At 35.0% G+C, this 26,230-nt stretch overlaps 1 protein-coding gene across 1 annotated transcript in view; it reads left to right on the forward strand.

Moving 5' to 3' along the window:
* Positions 1-26,008, forward strand: part of LOC126979343 (protein scarlet) — an 84,645-nt gene extending 58,637 nt beyond the window's left edge. Inside the window, exons 6-14 of the mRNA XM_050828619.1 lie at positions 4,242-4,412; positions 7,136-7,374; positions 14,369-14,564; positions 15,669-15,803; positions 17,643-17,870; positions 20,273-20,408; positions 22,132-22,237; positions 22,721-22,821; positions 25,335-26,008. Of these exons, the coding sequence (XP_050684576.1) occupies positions 4,242-4,412; positions 7,136-7,374; positions 14,369-14,564; positions 15,669-15,803; positions 17,643-17,870; positions 20,273-20,408; positions 22,132-22,237; positions 22,721-22,821; positions 25,335-25,510 (1,488 nt within the window). The 3' untranslated portion in view covers positions 25,511-26,008. The remainder of the gene's footprint in view (positions 1-4,241; positions 4,413-7,135; positions 7,375-14,368; positions 14,565-15,668; positions 15,804-17,642; positions 17,871-20,272; positions 20,409-22,131; positions 22,238-22,720; positions 22,822-25,334) is intronic.
* Positions 26,009-26,230: the final 222 nt, after the last annotated feature.

The following is a 26,230-nucleotide window of genomic DNA, read 5'->3' on the forward strand; positions in this document are numbered from 1 at the left end:
TATGACACTCCACCGAGAGTATAAGGCGTGCAATTAAAAGTGAAGGATTAATAAGACGCTCAGAATTAATCAAAAACTTTTATCGATAGTGGTCGTAATTTCTTGAAGAGAAAACTTCTTTAGCAGCGTTGAGCACTTTTCTCGGGATGGGTATAAAATGTTAAACTCGCGTCAGGACACGTGACTTGAAATTCATAAGACCGTCGTTGAAGTTATGGATGAAAGTTGATTATTCTGAGAGATAAACTTTTTAATTCAAATTAAAATGTCATTTTTGTGTACAATAGCGCAATAGATGAATATTGTATTTAACCACATAAATGCTAGTACTTTATACTGATAAATAAAGCAATTCGTGCGAAATGATTCCCTAACCATTCCAGAATATTTAAAATGCACCACGTTAATGTTCAAGTTTTCACGTCTGCCGGCACTCCCGGAGTGCAACCCGTATTTTTTTCTAGAGCATTGTTTTCGTTTTCTAAATCATTGATATCGTCAAATGCTTTAGTTAAAACCGTACTGTTTCAGATCTGATAAAATTACTATTTGCATATATTTTGTTATTCGACTGTTTTGATAGACATTTCATGAAATGAAAAAAAAAATAAGTAGGGTATTAAATTAGTTTCCAAGGATCCGTGTATAATTTTAAACCGGCCGCAACAGTAACCTGCTCTAATTAAGGGACAGGTATATTTGAGTGATATGATTTTTGTGTTTTTTCGTATCGCCTTAGGCACCGGTTTTTGTTTTATTTGAAGAAGGGATTGTATATTTTATTGTTTTATTTTAATTTTGAACAGGCATATTGAATAGACTGTTGTATAATATGTATAGTTCTATAACTAATTTTCTTAGCATGACGTTTGAATAAACCTACCATATCCTCTGCTCTTGTGATTAGACGAAAAATTACTGTTACATAGCTTTCATTAGCTACTGTTCATTTGTAATAATAGCTGTTTGCTTCTAATAAAAAGCTATTTTAAAGCTATTATATATTAAAAAACTATTCGATACGGTTTGTTCGTCCGCGAGAACGTAGTGAATGAAAATTGAGAAAAGGGTCAGACCTAAATTAGATTCTTGAAATTCTGCATTCGCCCGAAGTAGCAGTGTTTACTTTAGTTTATTTACCGTCCAGAACAATAATTACAATCTTTCGCAGATAAGAACTACGCTATAAAACGCGTAGTATTATTAAATTTTACAAGTGCTACGATCATTGATTGACGTGTCTTGTTGTAATGATCAATAACTATTGTAATTTATTGAGTGATTCATAGTTTTTCTTCATTTTTATTTGCGATTGTATATATTTTTATGTTTATCACCTTCACTATTGTGAATACTCTTTGGAATTTATACGAGTTTTGTAATAAATAACGCCCCTACTGCATCGAACAATATCAATGTAAAATGGAATAAGTCGAAGCAGAAAAGATCCTGATTTTTCCATTGTGTTCAAAATTTCAATAATAATAAGCTCTTCATAGTCTTCTGTAACAAATTTGGTGTTGTTTTCACTCCTACAATTATTAAGGGAAAATCAAACCTGGTTTTAATCATTGCGCAACTGTGAGTATCCAAAAATGTCGTCTTCACTTATATATGGGCAGTGTAGTAAAACAATCCAATATAATGGAAAACTCAAGACTTATTTTAAAAACTACACCAGGTTTTTAATCGAGTTCAAAAAAGGAGGAGGTTCTCAATTCGTCGGTACGTTCTTTTTTTATGTTTGTTACCTCAAAACTCTGTGTGAACCGATTTTGATAATTCTTTTTTTATTTGAAAGCTTGTGCTTCCCGTGTGGTCCCAATTAATTTGGTCCAGATCTAACGATGGCATCCATGAGAAAACCATAAAAGTCTTAAATTTGCTATACATACGTATAGCAAAGTGGATGATAAATTTAAATTTTATTTTATGTATTTATTAGGGCAACTAAGAAATGACACTCTTTGGGTGCACAATAATTTAAATAGTTATAGATAGCAATAAATAAAGTAAAACAGGAAAAAAAAACAAAGTTATTAAAGTAAGTCTATATCTAATCTGATTCTAAATCTTAGCGGAATTTACACTCCGGTAACTCATAAATAACATTTTGATAATTATCGACTTCCGCAAAATAACGGATAATTCAATAAATTTTCCGGAGAATCTATGTTGCCGCAAAAAAAATTGTGTAAGTAGGAAAAACTATCATGGTGTTTGTCATGAAGCAAACGATAAGGTTTTAAAACAGATTCAATTTTGAATATTTTTATTCAAAATCACTCATTGAACGTCAAAAACTACCACCCATTCAAAAGAGACTGCCTCAGACCTGAGAAGAATGGGCGCAAGAAACTCAGCGGGCTTTTTTTTAAATATAAAAATATGGATTACAATGTGATATCGTACAATAAACATTTATAATTAAAGAGCCTGAGGGTGCTCACTTCATTCCCAGTACGTGGTGTCATTAAGAAAATCGTTTATGCTATAGTAACCTTTCCCACACAAACGTTTTTTAACAATTCTTTTAAATTTCGTAACACATTTGTGACAACCGTGACAATATTGTGTGCGGCCGCAATAATTTATACACTTAAAATTTATTTTGTTTGTTATTTTCTTGGTTAAGATCATGTAAACACGATTAATAACAGCTGATAAAAATAAATAACGTTAAGGAACTGTATTCTTAGTAAATAAAAAATTGTAACTATTCAGAATTATATTATAACTAGCTTTTACGTGCGACTTCGTCCGCGTGGAATAGTTACTATGGGCAGCATTTTTTATTTGTTACGATACTTTGCAAATAATATACATACAAACTGGTCTTTACGCCCGGTCAGCGTTCTTCTATGATTCAGCGGATATTCCTTGTCATTGTGGACAGCCTCTTTAATAGTATTTCCTTGTGAACTTTAATCTCCTATTTCATCCCCATGTAGGTCAAAGTTTCAAGTATGCTCGAACAAATGTTTATAAATTACTTCTTAACAAGTGCCTAAATACTAAATTTTGTGGTTTTGTCTCCGAATTCGAATTTCCATCCAAGCTGTCATATTTCCACCTATTTATGTCCTATTTTAGAAAAAAATATGTCCTTTACCAAGGTTTAGTCTATTTTTGTACCAACTATGGCGGCGACGTGAGGCGGGTCGTTCCCTTCCCTAAAATATGGTCGAGGGAGGCGATGGTTGGTCCATGCGTCATGCTCGTGAACGGGTGCTACTCGTGGTGGCTGGATGATCTTGTTACCGGGAGATCTGCTTGATGTGTTTTTATTATTATTATTTCCTTTAAAGTTAAAGTTATTATATATTTTATTTTATGAAATGCTCACAAAATGCCTCTATTTATTTACGGTATGTGTGGATTGATGCATCTACTATACTCAATAACTCTTGTGTTTATAAGTATTAATTTACTTTTTTTTCTTTTTTTGACTTACTCGTGTAAGCCTTTCAGTTTTTGACATTTGAGTATTTAGTTGCGTCACTTTGCATATATTGTAATTGAAATGATTTGTAAACCAATTAAAATGTAATAAGGTAATCTTGACTTAAAAGAGTGGCAATAAGTTTCTTGCTACTTCTTCTCATTAGCTCAACCCTTTACGAAGTAGCGGTAAATTCTATAAGAAAAAAATATTTTTTATATTTTTTTTTGACATTCATAAGTGTCATTTCCGTGACCTACATGAATAAAGTGTTTTTGAATTTTTGAATTTTATAATCGAAATCAAATTCGGAGTTAGGTGTAAAAGCGTGACGTTGTTTGGACATCCACACGAATTCACACCCCCTATTACATCCCTATACAGGTCGAAAATTTAAAAAACGATAGATTAAATATTTTAACAAGTAAATCTTCTTCTCATGTGCCTATATACAATGTTTTATGGTGCCATCTTCGATAATGACGCACTTCCATACAAACTTTCATCCTCTATTTCAACCTTATTATTTATTTTTTGCTGGTGTTCTTTTCTAAAGTTTATTCTATCTGTGTACTAAAGTTCATAAAAATCGGTCCGATGGTTTAGGCGTGAAAGCGTAACAAACAAACTTACATTCACATTTATAATATTAGTAGGGAAATATAACTAATGTTTACTTCGTTTCAAAAAATTTGTAGAGGAAATTATTTTCTTCTTTTTGGTTATTTTGTCTGTATGTATGTATGTTTATGCATGTTTTTGAAAAAGCTTTTTAAATTAATTCTGAGCTTCATTTTAGGCACGTCTTCGCATGGATAGACGCACTACGTCACTGGCCAGGAAGAGAAGAGTCAACCAACTGCTAAGGCAGCTCTCCTTGTATGGCTTAAGATACACACGTATTGGAGGTCTTGACGGACGCAAGACCCTCTCAGGTGGTGAGAGGAAGAGACTTGCGTTTGCTACTGAGGTTTGTGAGCTATTTTATTAATATAGTTATAGTAAGATTTCGATAAACTTGGTGATTGAGGTAGCTGTATGAACATTTTATCTCGTTATTTGAAAATCGAACGCGCTGTAAAATTCTGTAGAATAAAAAAAACTGGAAATGAAAAATTAATAATGTTCGCGAGAGTTAGCCCGTTCGAAGTTCGTGGCGACTGGCGACATTGTTGACAATAATTCTTGTGATGTTCATGAAACGTGTCGTGAAGAGGATGTGTATAGATGATGTATGTGTGTTTACTCACCTAATATTGGGGGATATGTTGTGGGTAATCTTAATATTTTAATTGTTTTATTTATTTAGAGCATTGGTAATAATACCAGAATACAGTAAAATAAATTGAAATCATTTTTTAATATACTCGATTACAAGAAAACCACCCGTTAGGTTTATGGGCAAAAAAATCATCAAACCCACCCGGTCCCATTAGGTTGATCATAAGGCTGGCCTGCACGGCTGGATCTTCCTTTTGTACGTCTACAATCTTTATGAACAACTGGAATTGTGTTTTCCAATTTTTCCTCGCGTCAGCCCCACTGACGGGGCTGCCATCCACGCTAAGCTCTGGCGGTGGTCTTGCGTGCTCCATGATAATAATTGTAATTATCCAAGCCACCGTAACTTATATTTCCACTTTTTACTAAATTACTCACTACACTATTATTACATTTAACATCCCACCGCTGCCACCATAATGTTAATGAAACGCCTCGTGGAGGACAACTGTCGTTTATGATTAAAATATTAAGATTACCCACAACAATACTAACATTAAGTTTCCATTAAATCTCTTTCTGGGATCAACGTTACCAATCCAAATGTTTTAAGTTTTCTTAATTTTTTTTTATGAAATAAAAAAAAGTTTTCTTAAGTGTTAATTCCATCCATATTTGTTGTCTCGTGCGAATTTAGCGAGTCAACATGTCCTGAGTATGCCTCGTGAAGAGGCGAAACACGTGTAGAATTGTTTTAAGACAAATATTGGCGGAATAACACTTAAGAAAATTTAAAACATTAGGATAATTACGGATTTCCGCAAAGTGACGCCTTCTTCAATAAGCGTTAACAATGTCCCAAAACCAAACTTATTTGTTAAACTGTATTCGTTGATGAGTGAATCATTTGATACTCATAAATCCCCCGACCTAAAACCCATAAACACTGGTGTCCCGGACGGATGCGTGCTGTTTACTATACTGTTTCACTTGTGTCTGAGATTGAGACTATGCTATGGAAAGTCACGAAATGGTTTCGGCAAAATTCAGTTCACTTAAACCCTAAAAAGACTCAAGTTTGTGCATTCACCGCTAAAATATTCTCCATCGGTTGTAACCCCCCTTTCGAGATAACTCCTCTAACTGCCACAGCTCTAATATCGGTATCATGCGAGGCGTTTTATATCGTTGATATTTGTGAGAAGGCCATTCCAAGTTCATTCTCTGCTCCCTCGAAAACCTTATATCAATATTGTTGAAACCATAATTTTTCGTGGCTATTATCTTCGTATTTATAATTAATTCTCAATCCGTACTTTAGAAAATTAAAATGTTCTTTTCTACCTCAAAAACTTCGTAGACGATATCAATATTTTTGAAAGCATAGTTAGCGCGGCGGCCATGTTGGATTCCAAAAGCATTCTCTGACATTCCGAGAATCTGGGAAATGGTTCTTTTTCCGTCCATAGCTTACTTTGGACCCGACCTTAAATTTAAACAACGCTCACCACCACCAAAAAACCCTCGTGAACATTTATAAATATCTGAATATTCCTGTATCAGGGAATGTCCTTTTATGTACCCCTAGGAACGTCTGTGCAAAATTTCATAGAAACAACAATCAAATTCACATTTGCATTTATACATAGATTAAATACATTGGCACAGGTAAAACAATTATCATTCCTTATTTTGTAGGTAAGTACACATGCGTAAGCTGCCTAAAGCTATTTTCACTTCATAAACGGTTTTAATTGATTATTTGCGAGCAATTATTATTGGAGAATACTGCTTCTTATACGTAATCGTAGAACGACTCTAGCCTTTTTGCCGTATTTATGTTTATCTTTATAATTAATCCTACTGTATGCAATACTAAGACTTAAGAGTATGGCAGTAAATATTATAATCCAACGAATACGTTCTTCATCCAATTTAATGGCTTTGTTGGCGGTTGCCCGCCCTTTTTAATACACTTTTTGCCGTGCTTAATGTCCGATTGTTAAGAAGCTTTAAAATGTGGAAATATTTACTGAAAAACCGTATACTCAATTATTTAGTAAGACAGACAGCCACACGGTGAATAAATTGAACAGCAATGCGGGAAACGAAAGTGTTAGTTATTTGGATAATATGCATGCAACGTCGAATCGGAACTATGTATTGATATTTCGTATTGTGTTAGTTAATTATTTTTTGAAGCTGTATACTACGAGTAGGCGGCTTACAATCGATTCAATATTAAAGCTAATTGTAATCGAAATTGAAAAACTATCCTGTGGCGGTCTTCACTAGAGAATTCTTGACGGAAATTTTAATCTTATCCAAACCATTCAGAATCGGATGCGAAGTTTGAGCCTTGACTCAACCACGATCTGACGTGGAATATAAAAACATACAAAATTTTAGATACTTGGGTTTGTTTATTTCTTATTATATCAAGCCCTGACGAAACTTCTTTTTTCTTGGTAGTTGCTAACAGACCCTGGACTATTGTTCTGTGATGAACCGACAACTGGGCTCGACTCCTCATCAGCGCAGAAGATGATGACGCTACTTCGTGCAAACGCAGTAGAAGGGAAGACCGTGATATGCACCATTCACCAGCCTTCATCAGAGCTGATGGCTCTATTTGATAAGTTGGTACTGCTGGCTGAAGGAAGGGTTGCTTACGCAGGGAATGCATCGGGGGCGTTGAGTTTCTTTGAAAGGTAAGAATATATATTGTTTCTTACGATTTGATTTAGTTATTTAGGCTTTGATTTATTTTTTCAAATGAGCAGCTCTTGTTTCACTCCATCATCAAAATAAAATATCAAAATAATAGCGTAGCCCATGCCAAATCAAAACTAGAATAAAATAATTTACAAAAATATCGCCCATATGAAACTAGATGGTGCTAATGCAACTTTCTGTACATGAGCTTGCTTTTAAAGTCGGTACTTTTGCAGTTTATCTAATAAAAGTAAACATACTTAACAACAAAACAAAAAGTATTTTTTAGTAATAATTTGATGTACACAAATTTTATAAATGCTAAATTTTAGCAAATGGATGTGCAATTTAAACCCATGCTTTAAATGATTTAAAGTTATGTATTTCTTAAAGAGCTACCATTTATCACTAGTTGGTAATTCAACACACGGAGGAATTTCATTTGAATTTTTATGTTAAGATAGCGAGAGACTTGTTGCCCACATGCTGTTCTTAAGACGCTAGGTCGAGCAAAGACGTTTAATGTGTTTTTTTAACCTCATATTACTCGCATATTGAAAAAGTTCCCTTTTAAGATGATAGATTGATCTGTTGTAAAGTGGAGTGAGTAAAATGTTTGTATTTAGTGTAGCTATTAGCTGGAGAATGAATTATTTGCATGTAATTTTTTTGTGAATTGCACATTTCCATGTAGGTTCACTACTGTTTTGTTCTAAGGATACATATTATATAAAAGGTTCATGAATAATATTTTATAGTTACATATTCTATAAATTATTACTATCTATGAATACTTGTAGATGGAAAAAAAACTTCTATCTATCTTAAGCAGACACCCTTTTTTATTTTATCAGAACGGAACCCTCGGTATCAGATTTAGACTCCCGCTTGTCCCCTTTTTAAGTATTTCATCAATTTATTTAACTTTCAGTAATATGATACTCACTTCCTTCCTATGATGCGCGCACGTTCAAAAGAAAATTTGTAGGACTTCAGAGCAATGGCCCTATTTTAGGACAGCAACGACTCTGGAACACAGTAGGTAACAACTTAATCCGATTATTCTACGTCATACATTACGTTTTTATTAACTCAGCTGTCTTCATTGTAGGTTAAATACTTATAATCTGTCACTACTTCAACATAGTCTCTTTTTTTTCTAAATCCCCTTTTTATGAGCCATTCGCATTTACAATACAATATTAGACTCCTCTAATTATTAGGCTCCTGTTACTCCTAACAGAAATAATATATGTTTTAACTTTGGAAAAGTAAAAAAAAGAGATCGAATCTTGGAGGACTGGGTTAAAAAAACAAGTTTCTTTCGGCACTGGCAGACTTTCGCGAGACAGATCCGGATGGCTGGTGTATCGGTATCACCATTTCTCTCTGAATTATAGTGCTTGTTTGAGGCATCCAAAATATCATTGATATGCAGAAGAAATAGAGCGTTCACAGGAATGAGACTATACAAAAAAGAAACGAAAAAAAACGACTATACAAAAAAGAAACGAATTCATATCCCAATCTGCTGACTTGTAGTACCAAACGCAGCGGATCGCTGTTGTTCGGCGTCTTGGGCGTCGATATGACGGATTTTTTGGTTTGGAATTATATTCAAAATGAAATAGCTTCAGATATCTACTCCCTTGTAATATGAAAAACGTGCCGTTTCGTAATAATAACACAGCAGACTCCCTACATAATATTCGGAACTCAGACAATTCAGTTAAGGTGTGCGGATTCGGGATACTGAATGCTCATTGGTCAAGTGACGATCACAACGTATTGTAATTGGTCAAGTTATAATCACAACATATCGTAATTGGTCAGGTAATAATCTGAAAATATCTTAAACAATCGTTACTGACTACTGTGTATTTATGTAAGATAATATATACCTAATGTAATATCTGAATTCGTTCATGCTCTATCGTGGTTGAAGGGTTATTAACATCAACGAAACGTTATTTTAAATAAAATAAACTTAATTTTAACTAGACTTACAAAGTAAAATACTGTTACACTGCCACTCGTTTTAAACCTTCTTAAAAGTATGTCTATTTTAATATTATAACAAAATAAAAAACCAAAATTCTTACGAACACACATATCCCTGGGTCCCTAGATAAACGTTCCTATATATATGATAATATACTTAGGTTCTATACAAATTCATTTCTACGTTCCTATCTATAATCCTTCAATATTTGTTAAAATAATGGTTCATAGACAAGAAGCAGTAATAATAGTGACTTCAACAAATGGGGGCAACTATTGGCCTTAATAAGACTTCCCGACTCTGCGGGAATTCGAACATCATTCAAGGGCTTTGTCGACTGATCACTAAATACACATCTATATTTATATCGAATACAATAGGACATCATAATCCAGTTAGAAGCCTGGTGCCTTTTTTTATGGCAATTTATTTTAACCCATTTATATAAAAGCATATTCACATTTTTTCCACTGAGAAAAATATTAAACAGGAAAATTCCAAAACAGTTCCAAATTCAAATTTAGGACTGAGAGTTATTGTGGACTCCAAAACACTTTAGGACGGTTATTGTCGACTGATCTTTTTTTCTTGCGGTTTCAAGTACTTTATCGTTACTTAGCGAAGGCTTCAACTTGCAGTCACCAGTTGATCAACGACCTACAGTACGGCTCGCCATGGTCGGTCGATCTTTGGTATACCTAACATATAGATGGGCGGCGGCTATTGAAAGCAAGGGGGAAAACCTGGCAGTTAGCCTGGATATAGTGAAGGCCTGTAAGGTATTGCACAAGGCGCTCCTCTCAAAACTTCCATCATTTGGTATTCCCGAGAGCTTATGCAAGTGGACCTCCAGCTTCCTCACTGGGCGCAGCATACAGGTCGTTGTCGACGGATATTTCTCGTACCCGAAGCCCGTGAACGCTTGAGTGCCCCAAGGCTGTGTGCTATCTCCGACACTGTTTCTTCTGCATAATATTCTGTGGAATGAGCTTCCTTGTGCGGTGTTTCCGGGACGATACGACATGGGTACCTGTGATTCCTCTGATGTTGCAAGAGATTGTGGGCGGCGGTGATCACTTAAAACCAGGTGACCCGTATGATCGTTTGTCCTCCTATTCCATAAAAAAATAAGATTACAAGGCTTACCTTTGCTCAAAATTGTTTGTATTTTATAGTATTTGTTTAGGTGATTCTTTTGTTTCAAATTCAATTCAAATTTTTACATCTATGAGATGACATATATTGCTATTTGTAAAGTGACAAGGTCGTTTTCTGTGAAATTGTGATTGATTCCTCAATGTATAATATGGACTGTAAATAAACATAAATAAGAGATCTTGTTGTAATTTAATAAATGTCAAGTGCTATTAATTTACTTATTGAAAAGGTGAATTGGCGACTCATTGCCCCTTCACTTATAGAACGTGTTAACTATAAATCTAAAGTTTCAATATAATTGACAAAATAATAATAATATTGACACAATTTTTACACAAATTATCTTGCGGGACTCGAACCCACGACCTCCGCACACTGAAGCCACAACCTGAGAGTTGAACAAAGCAAACAAGATTTTATAGCTATACGTTTCTCGAAAGGTTGGCTCAGTTGGTTAGAGCACCGGCACGGAACGCCGGTGCGGTAGTAGTTAGTACACAGATGAAATTTTTACATGAGTTGTTAAGGCAGCACTTGAACCAACAAGTATAATAAGTATACAGTAACACTGGTGATACACTAACGATATTTTATTAGAGTACTCGGTACTCAATTCTTGTTCTAATTATATTGTAAAATGAGGTACTGAAGTTTCAATAAATTCCTCCCTAAATAATTGCATTATGGATACCGTATCTCTTTAGGAAAGCGCAAGCGGTGACAGGTCCGTGTACCCGCCTCCCTGCCTCGTATTTCCGCCCCGTCCGCACCCCGCGACGTCCACGATGTCCCTGTGTTGCGTGATTTATTACGAAACTTGACTAAATAGCTAATTTTTCTTCATTTTTGATCGCCAAACATCACGTCCCCTAAAATAAATATTGTCCTACACTAGTCATGCTGTGTTTTAATTCCTACCTCGAATTCCAGTATCCAAAATTTCCACCCCGTAATTCATCTAATGTTTGCAACATTAGTTATTTGTTTTTCAAAAAACATTAATTAAAAAAAACATTAATATTGGTGTATTCAAAATTTTGTTAATTTTAAATAATTGTAGGTGCATATTTAGGTAGAAGTATAAACACAGATAATATTAGTGCATAGGTAGTCCCCATTTAACTTACGGACCATTACAATGAACGTGATTGAAGCTGTAGGGACAATTTCAATGAACACATGTTACATGTCTGGCTCTGTCTTTAGAGCACATGTCCTAGCGGTGAAGAAACGGCGAGTGGTTTTCCACACCGCGATTTAGTTTGCGTCTTGCCCAACCGTCCCCTTCAGCAGATATCGTGCCCTCAAAAAATATTCTAGCACCCACTTGTGACCTGCTCCTTCTGCGCGGCTCCATTTTTATTATTTGTGTCCACAAAGAAGCACGAAGCCTGACTCCAGCCAGATGACCTGGTGATTGGGGCCTATGAATGTTGAGACTGAACTTGAATGCTGACTGCCATAACGGCTGAAGATGCGTCAAATGTATTGCAAATAAAAAGAAATAAAATTCTTAAACTCAGTCCCTATTACCTTAAATTATGCATGACTCTAGAGTCTCCACCTACTTAATTCAATTTATATACATGTATAAACTTCAAACCTATCAAATTTTTATGTTTCTTGTTTGTTAAGCCAGTGTACATTTTATCCTAATTGAAGTAAGCGATAAAAATCTTATCGGATCTTGATCTGAAGGAACGATATAACCTTTATAAAATTATTTTGAAAGGTTTAAAGTAGAATTTTAACAGCATTCAAGTTTTCGTTGTTATTGTTTTCATAAGGTTTGCTTATAAATTTCCGCCAATTTTAAAATAACAAAATAATGGTGAAGTTGATGCGTTTGGTTTGATCACAATCTATTTTATTTTTAAATTCCATTATAATGAGCTAAATGAGATTCTAGATAATGAACCAATGCTTTTCGGCTTTTCTTTACTCGGAGCGTTAACGCTAAAAAACGCATTAAAGAAACGCATAAAAAACAGGTAGATGAAGTGGCTTAGCGACATATAATTAATAACTTTGAGAAACTTAACTTTTTTTAAATTTTTCAATGTAAAATATAAAAATAAAAAGCAGCCAGCCCGTCATGTTTTCCACATAAACTCTTGTAGTTACGTGATTATGGAGTTTTAACGCATCTTTCTTAAGAAAAATTTGTTGGTAGTTGGTAGTTCATTTCGTGGTCATCTGGAGGACAAAGCCAAATTGGCTTCAAAGAAACTGGGCGTCATTAATAGAGCACGGCAATACTTCAAGCCGGCCCACATCCTAGCGCTCTACAAAGCGCAGGTCCGGCCACACATGGAGTATTGCTGTCATCTCTGGTCTGGCGCACCCCAGCTCGATCCATTTGACCGCGTGCAACGTAGAGCAGCTCGAATTGTGGGGACCCAGTGCTCTGTGAACATTTGGTCACAGAGCACTGGGTCAATCAAATCAAAATCAGTTTATTCACGTAGGTCACGGAAATGTCACTTATGTATGTCAAAAAAAAAAAAAAATTTGCTTATTGAATCTACCGCTACTTCGTAAAGGGTTGAGCTAATGAGAAGAAGTAGCAAGAAACTCATTTCCACTATTTTATATCAAGATTTACAGATCATTTCAATTACAATATAATATGTAAAATGTAAAATGATGCAACAAACACACTCAAACGTCAAATAGTCAATGTCTTACACGAGTAAGTCAAAAAAGTAAATGTAAATTAATACAAAAGTTATTGAGTACAGTAGCTGCATCATCCACATACACCATAAATCAATAAAGGTATTCTGTGAGCATTTTATAAGCGATTATAAATAAATAAACATGCTTATATCCATACATATATATATACACAATAACTTTTAAGAATCTGAAACCGAGTCTCCGGCAACTGGATCATCCTGCCACCACAAGCAGCGCCCGTTCACGAGTATGACGCATGAGCCAGCCATCGCCTCCCTCAACCATATTTTAGGGAAGGGGACGACCCGTCCCATGTCGCCGCCACAAGCAGTGACATTTAAGCGAGCATGATGAAACCTGTTACGAGAACTTAGCAAACAACAATAAAATAATCCTAATTTACGTATCATGCAATACTCACCAAATACCGGCTGGATCACTTGGCGTTGCGTAGAGAAGTCGCTTCATTGAGTGTATTCCACCGCATTTATCACGGGGAGTGTTCCGAAGAGCTGTTTAACCTGATTCCTGCCGCCGAATTCCATCTTCGCACGACACGCCACAAGTTAGGATATCATCCTCACCATCTGGATGTGTGGCGGTCCTCCACAGTGCGGTTTTCAAGGAGCTTTCTTCCACGTACTACGAAGCTGAGGAATGAGCTTCCTTGTGCGGTGTTTCAGGTACGATACGACATGAGTACCTTCAAAAAAAGCGCGTACACCTACCTAAAAGGCCGGCAACACTCCTGTGATTCCTCTGGTGTTGCAAGTACGTTCGTTCATTAATTTACTTCCTTCTAAAATTCGCACAGCGAATCGGGCGGGTACGGCTAGTCACATAATATAATACTTTCAAACAGAGCATTACAAAATCAGTTCCTTTTTAAAGGAAGCTGAGGAAAAACGAACGAACGGTTCACCTGATATAAAGAGATCACTGCGGCCCACGCTCTTCGGCAATACCAGAGAAAACAATGCCGACCTTGTACGCGCTTTTTTGGCAGGTACCCGTGTCGCATTGCTCAAAGTAGCTCATTTCATAACTTATGGCAGAAATTTCCATGTAAACCGTACTCTAGAGGATTTATATATCTTTATCTTTTTGTATGCTTTTTTATATTGTGCTTAATATTATTCTTTTTGTCTCAGTCTAGGTTACCATTGTCCAATCACGTACAATCCGACGGATTACTTCATAAAGGTGCTGGCCCTCACTCCAGGATCTGAGAGTGCATCCCGCCATGCCATCAAGAGCATCTGCGACAGGTTTGCAGTCAGTGACGCTGCTAAAGAACTGGATATGGAAATACACCTAGAGTATCATCTCATTGATAACCAGGACCAGGTAGTGACATTTTTTCAGATCTAGAAATTAATATGAATTCTATCTTTCTCTCTTACAACTAAAATTACGACCGCCTTGAATGTCTTTTTGTATGATAAGGTATCAACATCACAATATGTACCAGGAAACACCGATGACGATTCAAATTCAAATATTTTTCTTCAAAACTGAATTTGAAATAACTTATCGATCGTCAAATCTACCAGCCATTTAAAAATTTATGCCACAGACCTTAGAAGATCGGGCGCAAGAAACTCAGTGGGCTTCTTCTTTATGATGTAATGAACATGTAATTAATTATTAGCTCTTAATAAACAAGTGTTCATTAGTCTGATTTTTTTTTACTGTTACATTTAACAGTTACCAATTTGTAATTTTTTAATGAAGCAACTAAAGGAATTAGGCTGCCTGCATACCGATGAATTCCGATACCATATAACCGGACCGGAGATGTTTCTTTTTGTGCATCAACAAGTGCTCATATTTGTCAGTTAATTAAAGACATGACGTTTAAACGAGTAAATTATGAATTATTAAAAATCATCATCTTCCCCGAATTTCCGATTGAAACTGGTTCATTATCGGCGCATTATCAATCAACAATAATGAAAAAACATGCAAGGTTCCCGTTTTGATCGACAAGTAATTTAGTTTCAAATAAATTTTCGACCAACTTCAAAAACATGAGGAGATTCTCAATTCTTCTGTTTTTTAATTTGTTGCCTCGTATCTCCGTAGAACGATTTAATCTTTTTTCATTGTGCTAAAACTTTTTTGATTGAAATAGTTTGCTTCAGATTTGGTCATTCAGTTTCCCAAGCAAACAAATCGCGAGTGAATGAATGATTTTTTGAATCAGTCACAAATATCATGAATGAGTGACTCATAATGATTGATGGAACTCTCCGATATGTAGAGCATTTTCTATTATTTTCAACTACAAAACTAGAATTTGAATGATTTGCTGAAGTGGAACCGGTGATGAAGACCTCAGATGCACACCGAGACCGATGTGATATTAAGATAATCGACTATAAACACCCAAATGCAAAGAAGAGTACATACTTAAGTTATTTTATTATTATTTATAATTATTTGTTCCAGAATTCAAAAAGCGGCAAAGACAATAGTTTTTGTGCACCGTACTTTCATACGACGATAGTATGGCTGGTGTACAGGTACATGCTGATAATATTACGGGACCCCAGAGTACAATTATTACGAATTGTTCAAAAATTGGTAAGTTATACGTCGTTCAACGTTAATTAGTTTGATCAACATCCTCCAACTTCTTTCGACAGCGGGTTTCTCGTATTAAATTAGGCAAAGGGAAAAACTACTTTTATATTTAATTGTTGGAGACGATCTTAATTATACGACTTTTGATTGCATTAAGAGGACTCTAAAGGACATTAAACGAAAATTGATATATTTTTAAACTAAAACATAAATTTAGTTGGCAGTTTGAAAAAAATATTAGTTCTATAAAATACCTTATATTTTGAGAAAAATATTTAAAAAATTATATTATAATATATTTCAAAACTAGATAATATGTACTAAACACTGAAACAGGATTTTTTAATTTACAGTATATCTCATGGAATGAAATTTCTAAATACGACTCTATTAATTAATTCTTTATTAATACTTATGTCGAGTTAGTTCGAATATACCTTATATTTATTTTGGAATTAAATTTACTTCATTTTATAGGGAATTTAATTGAATTTGCTGCAAAATAAAATAGTGCTGCCTTAGAAAATTATCTTAAATCTAGATTTATTTATTTTCACCACATGATCTCGATTAGCTAATGCCGCGCGCATACGAAACCAAATTGCATTTTTTTCTCCATAATATTATAATAATAATATCTTGTCTTGTAGGCCACATATAGCCAATTTGCTAATAAAATTTTATTCTAGGGTTAGTTAATACTTTAATTTTTGAAGCTAAAGTCTATTGATTGCATTTATTAATTTTTTTTTTTTTTTTTTATGGAATAGGAGGACAAACGAGCGTACGGGTCACCTGGTGTTAAGTGATCACCGCCGCCCACACTCTCCTGCAACACCAGAGGAATCACAAGAGCGTTGCCGGCCTTTAAGGAAGGTGTACGCGCTTTTCTTGAAGGTACCCATGTCGTATCGTCCCGGAAACACCGCACAAGGAAGCTCATTCCACAGCTTCGTGGTACGAGGAAGAAAGCTCCTTGAAAACCGCACTGTGGAGGACCACCACACATCCAGATGGTGGGGATGATATCGTAACTTGTGGCGTGTCGTGCGAAGGTGAAATTCGGCGGCAGGAATCAGGTTGAACAGCTCTTCGGAACACTCCCCGTGATAAATGCGGTAGAAGACACACAATGAAGCGACGTCTCTACGCAACGCCAAGTTATCCAGCCGTTCACAGAGTACTGGGTCCCCGTCAATTCGAGCTGCTCTGCGTTGCACGCGGTCAAATGGATCGAGCTGATACTGGGGTGCGCCAGACCAGAGATGACAGCAATACTCCATGTGATGCCGGACCTGCGCTTTGTAGAGCGCTAGAATGTGGGCCGGCTTGAAGTATTGCCGTGCTCTATTTATGACGATATGAAATGATATGAATCCGCTTAAAGGGCAATAGAATCATTCTGAATTCTATTAATTTATAAAGTAACTAATGTAACAGTAATTAATGCTTTATGCAATAACAGATATAAAAAGATAAAAGAATAATTTTCATGTAACATTATTTAGTGAAAGACTAGGTATTTATTTATATTATTATATGGTTTACAGAAAGAATATCATCTAACATAGCCCCGTAAAAGTGTTTCGTAGTTTGATTCAGGATCAAGTCTCTCATTTATATTCGAATATTGATAATATATTCATATACCTATATATATATTAATATATGTCAATGTCCTATTCATAAAAAATAAAGGGACTTATTTTTTGTGATACCTACATAGTTTTAATAATAAATATTTTTTAGATTAATTTTATTTTCTTTTGCAAGTTTCTAGTCGATATATATAGGTAAAACATTTTGGCTCTGTGATTATTTTATTCATCTTCTTTCCAGGCAATCGCCTTAACAGCTGGTCTGTGTTTCATAGGCACTGCCCACCTTACCCAAGCTGGCATACAGGACGTGCAAGGCGCGCTCTTCATCATCATAGCAGAGAACACATTCAGCCCCATGTACTCGGTACTCCACATGTTTCCTGAAGAGTTTCCTATGCTACATAGAGAGCTTTGGGCTGGCTTGTATTCAACGCCGACTTATTATATCGCCAGAATGATTGCTATGGTAAGGATTTATACAATTTACTGGCTTATACAGACTAAGCTTAAAATATGATCAGATTACTTATGATGGCCTAGTATGGCAATGTAGAATCGCGCTTCAATTGTTAGATTCACTTCTCAGAGAATGTCTCGATCATCTTACGGCAGTGTACTTGGGGTGCGTAGCCCGAATTAATAGACCATCTTCCCTGCTAGAATTGATTCACTCAGTCTAAGCACATATCACGTGTAGGGTTGTGGACATCATTTGTGAATAAATCATCGAACGATCTTTTATTCGTAGCTTCGCTAACATCAAATCTACAAGTCACTACGTAGGCTCTCAGAAAACTATTAAGTTTAAAAAAATGATTTTGACATAGCTATTGTAAAGTGATTTATATTTAATTGGCCGTTTGAAAATAAATAATTATTAAATTATTATGACGTGTTACCCCGACTGCTTTGCCCGCTCTTGTCATCGCCGGGAAGTGGCCTCTGTCCCCCCTGCATCGCCTCCTCCCCCTCGCATCGCCTATTTATAGCAAGGGTTTTCTTCTCATACATTTTTTATTGTGCTGACGGAACAAAGTATTTTGATATTACTCGTAATGTAAAACACACTCTCCACTTTTATTTTTTATGGAATAGGAGGATAATCATCGGCATCGCTTGCAACTCCAGAGGTACTCATGTCCTATAGTCCTGGAAACACACGCAAGGTAGTTTGAAGAAAAAGACAACGGCATTCCGGGAGTGCCGCCAGAAGTGAAAACTTGAACGTGTGTATTTTTTGAATCGTCAGGAAATATTTTATTTTGCAGGAATACTTTAAAATTTAGTGGTTTTGGTAACGGCAACGGTAACAGTGTACGCGATTATAAATGGTTTTTTCCCATCTTAAAAAATACGTACGTACATAGTCAATATAATAAGTACATACACAACTGTGACAGTAACAGTATCACGAATTCAATGGTTTTTCCCATCTCAAAATATGTTCAACGTGCCTAAGAATTTCAACTCTAAAAACTTTAAAAAGAAAACAAGTTTCGAAGCCTTATTTGTGATAGCCGATTATAATCAGTAATGCATTATCTGATGTGTCGACGATGTGTCTGGTGATGTGGCGTTTCTGTATTAATTTTTTTGAGTATGTTATGTTTTGTTTGTTATATTGTAAATGTAATATTAATTATTATTAGTACTCCTTGCTTACTTAAATTATTATTTCTAGTACTCCGTATATAGTTGTTGAATTACTTGTCGATTCTTCTCAATATATTATTATCTATACTAATATTACAAAGAGGTAAAGCTTTATAAGTTTGAGAGATTGTTGGTCTTGATTAACTAAAGCATGACCTGTTAACAATAGAAAGCCATATAATTTGTGAGGATGTGAGAAAGTCGGTACTAATTCGAAAAATAAAAATTTCACAAAATGCTACCAAATCCAGGTGGAGCTAAACCATTATTGTAGAAAATGAAAAAAATTGCATTGATTATTTCATGTAAAGTTTTTTGCATAAGTTACGTCACGTTACGTAATAATAATAAGTCTCGGCCGATAACTCTTTAAATATTAAATTAATAAAAAGCATCCATCCATTTTAATAGATCACTTTATTCTCTACAATTTTTGTGTGAAACTTTTTTTCTAATGTCCATACTTTTTGAGTTAAAGGACGTTTAATGTTGGCTACTCGGTCAAAAATTATATGGCATATATAGAAATGTTACAAATTCACCAAACTAATTTATTCACCAAGAAATATCCCGACTGTTCTACTAACAGGACGACGGCGGGTTCGGGAACGCTGAGAGGGAGAATGTTCGCTTCTCGACTCAGGTCCGAGTTAGGGTGACCGGGTTGTAAATTAATATTTTAGTTCTATAATAAAAAGTTAGTCAAATGTCCTACTGTATGGATAAAGCCCCTCTATTAAAAATATTTTACTCTATTTTTAAATAATTGATCTACTTCACGTGAAAAGTGATTCAATTCCCCTTGGGACGACAATCCGTATAATTTCTGCAACACTTTATAATACATGAATATATATTTAATTCTTGTTTTAACTATTTTTAAAATCCAGCCCGACCAGGATCCGATCGTACTCACTCGCCTAACCCAACTGATCCTGCTGTTGGTACAGTTTGTAAGTCCAAAACACTAACGGTATAGTTTCAGTTGCCTATTTTAAAACGCCAGAAATGCTTCCATTAAGACGTCTGATTTGAAATCTGCGCACGTATGAAAAAACAGGAAAGAGAAGAAAATAGACTAAAAAAATACGTTCAAAATATAGTAGGCCGAACTAAAAAAAAACATAGTTACAGGATAACTAGTAATTTATCCTATCTATATGTATTACCACCTATCATGTATTTTAACGTTAATCAGAAAGACTATATTTCCAGTTCCCTGGTCTGCTGGTGGAGCCCACATTGTTCACCCTAGTGGTGTACTGGATCGCTGGACTCCGAACCACGTTATATGCATTCAGCTTCACCGTGTTCATCTCGATATTAGTCCTCAATGTAGCCATTGCCTGTGGTGAGTATAGAGACAACGAATTTAATATGTGACCAGAGATTAGAATAGTATTTTATCCAGAACAACACGAATTATGCAACCGTGAAGCTGAAAACATAATATCAGACATGTTTTACGGAAGTCATTGACAACTGCACAGCTCATACGTAATTCTGCGCATTAAGCCTTGATAACTGTAAGTCACTTTCCAAGCAACTATCTGCATAATATTAAGATTAACATAATGAAGGTTGTTTTAACTGAAGCGATAGTTTTTGCTGATTGTGTAACGTCACGAGTGGAAATGAAACTGCGACCGTTTAGACACAAGATTTCATCTGTGACCATTACTAAGAAAGTTATTAAATTTTTGTAAAACGTGAGTACAGCGAATCCTAAGCTTATACAGCCAAGTTTCCTTACTAATAAAACTTATACTTTTTCTTTGCTAAGGATATCAGATGAGTTTCAGAAGATGGTAACGCCGTATGTGTTTTGTAAAGCTGTATAGTTAAGATCTGCAAAGACCTTATCGAAAAACTGTTCTCGTAGAAACATTTGGACCCTTTTGGGGACTTACTAAAAACATTCCGTAGTAAAATTTTATTATGTGATAAATTAAATAATTTGTAATATTATCAAAATATAGTTAACTGATTTTAATATAGCGAAGTACCTGTGACCTAGAACTATTCCCATATGTTTAATTTTCGGAAATAAGTTAATCTGTTTTTTAATTTATGTACGAGTACCTACTTCATTTGATTATACCATATAAATATTTGTAAGCTTCATAATAACTGCATGTTGTATCTACCTTAAAAGATAATGCATTTACAATTAACTTTAGATTGAATATTGTATTGATGCTTGTATAAATGTAATGATCACTGTTGGATTGAATAAATATTCCCTTTGACCTCGTTTATGGTAAGAAGACCCACATTTCATACCAATGTGGACATGAGCGTTTTATTTATGGAAAAGGAGGTCAAACGAGCGTACAGGTCACCTGGTGTTCAGTGATCACCGCCGCCCACATTCTCTTGCAACACCAGAGGAATCATATGAGCGTTTCCGGCCTTTAAGGAAGGTGCAAGCGCTTATTTTGAAGCTACCCGTGTCGTATCGTCCCCGAAAAACCGCACAATGAAGCTCATTCCACAGTTTTGTAGTACGTGGAAGAAAGCTACTTAAAAACCACACTGTGGAGGACCGCTACATATCCAGATGGTGGGGATGATATCCTAACATGTGGCGTGTCGTGCGATGGTGAAAATCGGCGGCAGGAATCAGGTGAAACAGCTCTTAAGAATTATAATTCGATACCAATCAATTATGTTGTCTATTGTACAATCCGAGGAATGTCTGGTGATTTGTATTACAAGTCAGATACCTGCTTGCCCCAAGCAACAGATTATCTCTAGTTAGTCTGAAACTTTACATAAATATAATTTTACATAACTATATGCTAAGATTAAAAACCTTATTTGAGAATATAAATAATTTAATTTGATGGATACATTATTCCAAATGAACATTGGATGAATAATATTCATTTAACTATGTTGGAAAAAACTCGTGTTTGAAATGCGTTCGCTTTTGTCAATAATTATTATTAATAAATGGTTATTATTAAGGTATGATTTAATTGTTCCTCGCAATAATTGATATAAAAGACTATTTTCATAAAATACATTATTTAATACATTAAAACAACTGATGCAATGGTGTATTTCAACAGGATCGTTCTTCTCATGTGCGTTCGGTTCGATGCCCGTCGCGATCGCGTACCTGGTACCCTTCGACTACACTCTTATGATGACATCCGGACTATTTATTAAGTTAAGGCAAGTATATATTACCAAAATATCTTATAAAGTATCGAAGTTACTAAGCTACCCAAAAATTCTGAGCGCCACTTCAATTGCGGTCGGCACCTTGAGACATAAGATGTTAAGAATCATTTGCCCAGTAATTTCACTGCCTACGGCGCCCTTCAGACCGAAACACAGTAATGTTTATACATTACTGCTTCACGACAGAAATAGGCGCCGTTGTGGTACCCATAATCTAGCCCGCTTCCTGTGCTAAGAAGCGTCCCACTGGTAAAATTTATTTTTGTTACGGAAATATAGACACTTTATAGATAATATTTGATGAATGATAAAACTTATTTTTATTTAATAATTTAATATTATGGCTAATAAATAAAGATTTATTATTATGACTGAGTGTACGGGCTGTATTTAATTTATAATTTATATTATATTATGTACAGTGGCGGGCGAGGATCCACTGCATTGCCTAACTTCATGTTATAATTATTCCAGTTCAATACCGAAGTATATATCGTGGATTCGCCACGTGTCGTGGCTGATGTACTCTAACGAGGCTATGAGTATACTACAGTGGGACGGAGTTGAAAACATAAGTGAGTACGACACTTTCGCTATATCTATAGTAAAAGACGGTATTATTTGCCAAATCTCGTAGTTATTCATCAACGGGATACCCTACAAATTTTGAATCCCTTTGAGTGTCAAAATATTCGTTTTTTGCGCTATAAACGACCGTATGAATCTTTATTAGAAATATCATTTAGAGACTACACCTTAGTATATCGTTTTAATTGCAAGCCGATACCTCTACGCGTTACCGAGATAAAGGGTCTTGACAAACAGACAGATGGACGGACAAACGGACAACAAAGTGATCATGTAAGGGCGAAACCCTAAAAAGTAAAAATGCAACGAGAGAGTTATGTTCGGACGATCATAAAAGGTCTTTTTAAAAATTATTATTTATTACATAAAACTAATTACAATAATATTAAAATATGACGTGTTACTTATAACAAGACTGGAGCGAAAGTGAATTATAAATATATTAAATTATAGACAATCGAAGTTCAGCGTCAGCATCTATTCACTTGCTCAATCTGCCACTTAGCTCTTTTACACCGATGGGGGCCCGGTAACGAGAGCCGCGAAAATAATTTGTGACGTCGGCATGATGTAACAGTAGTAAAAAGTTGGTTTTAGTTAAAGATCTACACCTGCACCTCTATTCGTCCCGTTCCGAATATAATATTCCCCATTTTTTTTTAAGTGGAGTAAGATTGGCATGTCACTGTCAGACTTAGCTGTAGAACTGGGAATCGACCGTTTTGACCCCTTTATTTATTTAAAATGACTTTACTCATGAATAAGGATTCATCGGGGTTGGTATCGACTAGTTTCGGCCCATTCCACCATGGAGAACTGCATCCCTGATGGTGTGGTGAGTTCGCAATAACGTCAGTCTCACACTACTGACTGAACAGGACATGAGCGCGATGCCCGGCGGGAATGACGTGCACGGTAGCACTGAAATGAGTAAATGATAAAAACTGTTGAGTCACTATTGGCGTGAACGCTAGCGTTACCCAAAATTCAGGGTTCAGTTTAGTTTCATGGGTCAATTAAAGTTTTGACCTATTTGAAAAAGCTTTTTATTTGGGTCTCACGAGGGTAATGAAGCGTATATTCATTTTCGATTTAATCTGAGACGTAATGAAATCGAACCGTTTTTGAAGATTGGTAACTGGTGATTAAAAGTGGATCACGTACGATAAGAACATCCAAAGGAAGACTTTCTCAAAGGTCGATCAGGCCTCACAGATTGTGGCATCACCCGGGAGAACTCGCAATAAAGTGATACTCAGTGAGTGGTGAGATTGGAAGGGCATTGTTAAATTTTCTAGAAAGATTTCTGTGTCTGTGTCAGAACGATCAAGAGGAGTGTCATCACTACACATCGCACAAGGGGCTGCTGAAAATCAGCGCTGTGTTGGTATTATACCAACGTAGCATGACGCTGAGTCAGCTCCTTTTATTAACAATAACTGCTACACAGTACTTTTAAATTAAGATAATTCCTACAATATTATAAGTAAGTGACCTAAGTATATGACGTACTTGTTTATTTTGTCATTTGTATTATTTTTATGTTATAAGTTCTTAATTTTTTTTACCTCTGTAAGTTCTTTTTTACTTTTATTATTCTGTGTGGTTCGTGTTTGCTATTAATAAAGTTTTCATTCATTAATTCATTCATTCGTTATTCCCCGAAATTTTTACAGAATCCTGTTTATGTATAATACCTACAAGATGGTAAAAATTAATAAGTAATTAAATGTAATTAAATGTAAATAAACTTTTAAAAAAAACTTGAGTTTTCATATAAAGTGCGAAGTAAATTTTCGCCAACATATTTTGACATTCACTAAAAACTCATGGCTTATGTTGTAGGTACTAACAATGTCTATATTAGTAAAAGAACTTCCAGTTAATATTTTGATAAATAATTGTGCTACAAACGTTCCCACAAAACAGTCCCAATTCCAAGAAGGCAGGTAAAAACTAGCGCCATGCGGGAATCCCGACAAAAACTTCAGGTAAGATGGCGTGTTTTTGTTGGTCATATGTATTGGAAGGTTCTAGTAGCTCCACTTCTTAATTCAATACGAGTAGTGTATTGATGCCGAATTATATTTCTTTGACAACAGCTGGTATAGTCAATACACATTTTTGTATGTTTGCTGATTCATAGCAGACGTACTTATTGTTCAATGAAATAGAACATACACTGTGGTGGATGATAGTATTAATAGAGCAAAAATGAATTTTTATATTGCGAATGCTCAACCAAAGTCTAGGGAAATAATAAAATCTACATATTTATATACAATATATATAGGAATTGAAAATAGTCCTTGCAAAGTCCTTGGGGAGATTTTGTAAGTCGAGCGAATCTCGAATTCAAACACGAATGGTCGATAATAACTCTTACATCAAAAAAATTATAATAATTATATCACAACACCAAAGAGCAACTGTTTTATGAACTCTTTTATCAAAATCCTCAAAATAAACCTCTTGTTTATATTATTATCTTATTTTTCAGCATGTAGTCCTGATGAAGCCGACGCCCCCTGCCTGAGTACGGGAGATGAAGTACTTAGCATGTATGACTTCACTACGAAAGAGTTCTGGCCTGACATAATAGCTCTCATCATCTTATACGTCATCTTTCATCTTCTGGCGCTCATAGCTCTAAGGTATAGGACCAGGAGAAAATAGAAACATAAAATGAATATGTGATATTCAAACTATTTGTTCCGGTGAAGAATAGGATTAAAAATGCCTACAAGTTCTAAATCCAAACAAACCGGTATAGATTACAAAAGATGCTACATGATCAATATTGAATCCCTTTTTTTATTCGCACGAATACCAAGAGTTACCTTAATAATATGTTCTATTTACGTAATGTACCTGATGACTGCACGTTTCTTTTAAATTAATTGTTATTGTAAAGTTCTGGAATATTCCTAAAGCGAAAATTAAATAGAGTATTTAAATATGAACATTCAAGAGGATTATGTGAGTATTTTAATTGCATGCAATAAAATAATTATTTAATTATATTAATAGTTTCAATTAAAAGCATAATTAATATTTATTGTAATATAATAAAATTTTAATTCGTTAATATTTACCAAATAAATTTTATATACCTATAGATGTAGCTTTTCGAGAATATAGATTGATAATTCGATATGACCTGATTATTATTACGTACTGAATGTTGATTTTGCTTATATATGGTTTTCAATAAATTAATTTTGAATAAATGTGGTTTTATTATGTTAGAATTCCGTAACAAAAGTTAACCAATGTCACCCTTTTACTTAGCCTCCGTTCAACATCTGTCGCTCCCTTTGATTTAATAAAATTATTAAAAATAGGATAAAAGTTATAATATAAGTTTTGTATCACTGTAAATACTAAAATAATAAT

This window comes from Leptidea sinapis, chromosome 1 (genome assembly GCF_905404315.1).
Source record: "Leptidea sinapis chromosome 1, ilLepSina1.1, whole genome shotgun sequence".
NCBI lineage: Eukaryota > Metazoa > Arthropoda > Insecta > Lepidoptera > Pieridae > Leptidea > Leptidea sinapis.